The 4,209-nt window shown below is 37.3% G+C and overlaps 1 protein-coding gene across 1 annotated transcript; it reads right to left on the reverse strand.

Moving 5' to 3' along the window:
* Positions 1 to 228: 228 nt before the first annotated feature.
* Positions 229 to 2,054, reverse strand: LOC100363016 (methyl-CpG binding domain protein 3-like 2-like). Its single transcript, XM_002729879.6, has 2 exons — positions 1,755 to 2,054; positions 229 to 1,004 (listed from the first exon to the last, which is right to left on the reverse strand). The coding sequence occupies exons 1-2, from the start codon at positions 1,797 to 1,799 to the stop codon at positions 366 to 368; spliced, it is 684 nt and encodes a 227-aa protein (XP_002729925.1). The 5' UTR covers positions 1,800 to 2,054; the 3' UTR covers positions 229 to 365.
* Positions 2,055 to 4,209: the final 2,155 nt, after the last annotated feature.

Here is a 4,209-nt window from a genome sequence, read left to right on the forward strand (position 1 = left end):
CAAAATGAATGTATTTTTAAATTAGCTATAGGACATGGGCTTGTAGCTCATAACAGAGAGCTTATATAGATGGATAGATAGATGACAGGTATAACAGCATCTATATTAATATCTTTATGACATCAAATTACTATCACTTAAAAGATACTCTAGACTTGTATTTAAAATGGGAATCTTTATTGATAGTTTAAGATTGCAATAGTGTTCCACAAAAAGAAATGCTGTAGAAAGATGCATCTCATGGATTAATTTTCATTAATATAAGTGCAATATAACAACTGAAAACCCTGTCATGAAAAAACAAAACAAAACAAAAGTTCCTTGAAGAACTTACAGAGGCCTCAATAAGTGTTTTCCACTCATGTTTATTCCCTCATGCTCTCTGTCTGTCTGGCTAGCCTGTCTGCCTCCAAGGCCTCTGCCAGTCTCTTTCTGGCCTTCTTTACCTTCCAGGCCTGTCTCTGAATGTCTCCTGTGGTTACTTTCCGTAGGAAGTAAGAAGGTGACAGATGGAGAGGTACTGGTAATGTTACCCCTTGACTGGAGAAAGATGGTGACAACTGAAGAGCCACATGCTCAGTTGTTTCCAAGTATGGGGGCTGGTCAGAGGTGACTTGTCCAGAAGTTAGCTGATCCTTATCACCACTTTGGTTGCTGGCTTCATCCTGCCTTCCACGTGCAATTCTCTCTACTGCATTTGCAAGCTCCAATGGACATGATAGGTTCTCTTTACTGTCTCCTCCAAATTGAAAGTTTTTCAGTCTCTCCAATGCACAGAGCTGCTGGGGTTTCTTCAGCTTTGCTTCATCTCTCCTGTACCGGGTTTTATTTTCAGGGTATGAAGTTATTAGGGTCACAGGTTGTGGGAAGATGCAACTGGTCAACCTCAAAGGATTTCTGAGAGTAGTGCCAGATCTATGTTTGGCCTTTCTCTTGCTCTTGGCTACTTGAATCTTCCTTCTCTTCTGTAGTCTGCTGGGTATCATACTTCCTGTGAGTCTTCCCTTTAAAAATAGAGTGAAGTTTAAACACAGTATGTAATCTACTCCTGGTTACAGAGAATACGTGTTTAATTTATGGATCTGCTACTATCTCTTTTCTCTCTGAAGAACTAGGTCTCAGATCACAGCATTGCCTAGCTCCCCAAGACTGCTGCTAAAAACACTCTATTTCCCAAACTTTTAGGACACATAACTCATGTGACTATCAAGGGTATGAAGTTCGGGTCTCTATCAAACAAGTTACACACAGATTCCCTCTATTTTCCTTTAAGGATGCTACGTTTTTCTTTGCTGTGGCCACTGGGTGCTGATGCTCCAAACCTACCTCAGTGACACACTGACATCACTAGTGCAGAAGTACACTATGTAAGTTTGTGCAAGATCACTACCTCAGTGACACACTGGCATCACTAGTGCAGAAGTGCCCTATGTAAGGTTGTGCAAGATCACTACCTCAGTGACACACTGGCATCCCTAATGCAGAAGTGCACTATGTAAGTTTGTGCAAGAACTCTAGATGTCTATACAAGAAAAAAAAACATTCAACAATGTGTTTCACACAGAAATTCTGATCATTTTGGGCTGATGAAGTACATCTTAAATTTCTTCCTCCAAATATTAACAAGTAGTTAACTGCTGCCAATATGATATCAAAGTATGTCAAATACATCTATGCATTAAATTAAGGAAATTTAAATACAAAGATAAAGGACAAGGATGAACATTCAACAATAATGTGAAATCAGTACTCACCTGCAATGGCTGGCTTTTAACTGCGTTTCCTGAAGACTCTTCCATAGTTGTAGAGTTTGTCCTAAAGGCTTCACTGAACAGATGCAGATAAGGCTTGAGTTGCTGGTAATGGCAGTATCTGTCTTACCTAATCCTCCTGTTATATAGAAAAGACAGATAAGAAAATTCTCAGACAACTGAACCCATAGATAAACCAATGAGTGTTACACTCTCAGGGAATAAGTCAATAGATCGATAATCTAACCCATGTATAAACTGGGCAGAAGATTTTTCTTATGTAGATAAAATGATCAATGGACAATCCACGGTAGATTCTGCCTAAAAACCATGGGAATTGAGAATGCTCAAGTCTTTAAACAAAATAAAAAATATCATTGATACTGTTATTAGAGAAATTAACATTTAAATGAAGTGAAAATAGTCTCTTAAAGATTACATCTTTAAAATCAAGTATGAGCCAGCTGTGGTGCACACACCTTCAATCCCACACACTTTGGAAGCAGGAGCTATTGGATCTCTGTGAGTTTGAGCAGCCTGGTCAAGGATGTCCAAGACTGTTACAAAGAGGAAACTCTCTGTGTACCTCTGGCTGTCCTGGAATTCACTCTGTAGACCATGCTGGCCTCAACTCAGAGATCTGCTTGCTTCAGTCTTCTGAGTGTTGGGATTAAATGCAAACATTACCAGTGGCCAGCTTCAATTATATATTTTTATTATACTTTTCTCTTTATAAACATGGTATAATTACATATAGATGTATATTCCTACCCTAGTGACTAAGGCATTAATCTTTCTTATATAACCTAATATGAACATTTTAACTATTCATGTCTAAAGTTATATCATAGGAAAAAATGTAGTTCTAGTTTTGATCTGAACGTATATTATGAATCTAATATAATCTTTTTCCAATCTCCACTTTTATTACTTCATGAAACAACATTCACGGATACTCTTTTTTTTTTTTTTTTTTTTACAACTCTTTCTGTCCTATGTTTGTGACAGGCTCTCATTCTGAAACTCTGATTTGGAGGATTAATACATCCACTGTCTGCAGCTAATGAGAAACAGTATTGAGGTCAGATTTATTTATACCTTTCTATATATTATATCTCATGGTCTCTTCATAGTTTTGCAATTTTGCCTTAGATATTAAGGTCATGGCTCTGTCACTGGGCTATATCCCAAGTGCTTTCACAATAATTTTCAAAGAAGGCTTGACTAAAGTGCCCACATAGGCCTTGAAATTCTTTAGTTCAGGAAAGCTTTGACCTTGATTTTTACTTGTAATCTTCTTGTAAGAGACTAAGACCCTTCTATCTCTATTTTCCTGGTGCTGAGATTAAGAGTTTTAATGACCACATCCAACACAGCTACCTTGATTTTTCCTTGTAATTTTCTTGTAAGGGACTAAGACCCTTCTATCTCTATTTTCCTGGTGCCGAGATTAAGAGTTTTAATGACCACATCCAACACAGTACTTTTTGTTTACGGGATAAAATTAGAAAATATTCATATGTTCATCTAGGACTGGTGGTAGGGAAGTAACCAGGACCTATTTCACTAGACATTGTGTTCACTGAAATTTGTAATTCACTCAACATTTTGCTTTGCAGTGCTGGGGTTCAAACTTGGGGCCATACATTTGGGGAGAAATTGCTCTGCCTTTGAGTATGAGGTACAGCTAGAGCTGTATCAGGGTTTGTGATATCTGTATATTTTCATCATCATTTAATTTATGTTATAGAGAAATTTGTTTTTGTGTGTATGTGCATTTTTAAAATTAAGTTATTTATTTACTTTACATCCATATTCCAGTTTCCCCTCCTGTCTCTCCTCCCTGTATGCTCTCTCATCTCCCCTTCTTCCCATTTACCCCTCCTGTCTTCTCATGAAATAGTAGGCCTTCCATGGAGGCATATCAAGTTGGAATAAGTCTAGTCATGTCTTCTTTTACTGAGGCCAGACAAGGCCTCCCAGTTAGGAGAAAGGAATCTAAAGATAGGGAGTGTAGTGTAGCCAGTACAGATCCCCTAAGGACTCTACAATTGACCCTAACAGGACAAAAACAAAAAAAAATTGGTTATTTACCTGATTTTAAACATCCAGAAGAAAGATCTAACCAAGATTAAAATGCTACATGGGCACCCCCTCCACTCACACAAATCATTCATAGTAACAGCAGTCTGCAGCCATTAATTATTCTAAACTATAAGAATGATATCTGTACAATTCCTATTTATAAATGATTCTCTTCACACACACAGAGACACACACACTAAGAAATTGAAATCATGGCTTTGTTTCAAAAGTTATTTATAACTATTTTTCAGTATTACCTCTGTTTCAAAGGTTATATGACTACTTATGACTACCTTATTATAACTACCCTTTGTGATTACTTTGTTTTGACTACCTGTAAGTCCACTGATAATTCCCCATTTAGAAACTCCCT

This window comes from Rattus norvegicus, chromosome 8, assembly GCF_036323735.1.
Source record: "Rattus norvegicus strain BN/NHsdMcwi chromosome 8, GRCr8, whole genome shotgun sequence".
NCBI classification, from domain to species: Eukaryota; Metazoa; Chordata; class Mammalia; order Rodentia; family Muridae; genus Rattus; species Rattus norvegicus.

What these genes read in the sequence shown, in the direction of transcription:
- LOC100363016 (XM_002729879.6), bottom strand. Translation starts at nt 1,799, where the DNA reads ATGGAAGAGTCTTCAGGAAACGCAGTTAAAAGCCAGCCATTGCAG. An exon ending in TTAAAAGCCAGCCATTGCAG is followed by an intron (nt 1,005 to 1,754) that starts GTGAGTACTGAT and finishes CTATTTTTAAAG; the next exon opens with GGAAGACTCACAGGAAGTAT.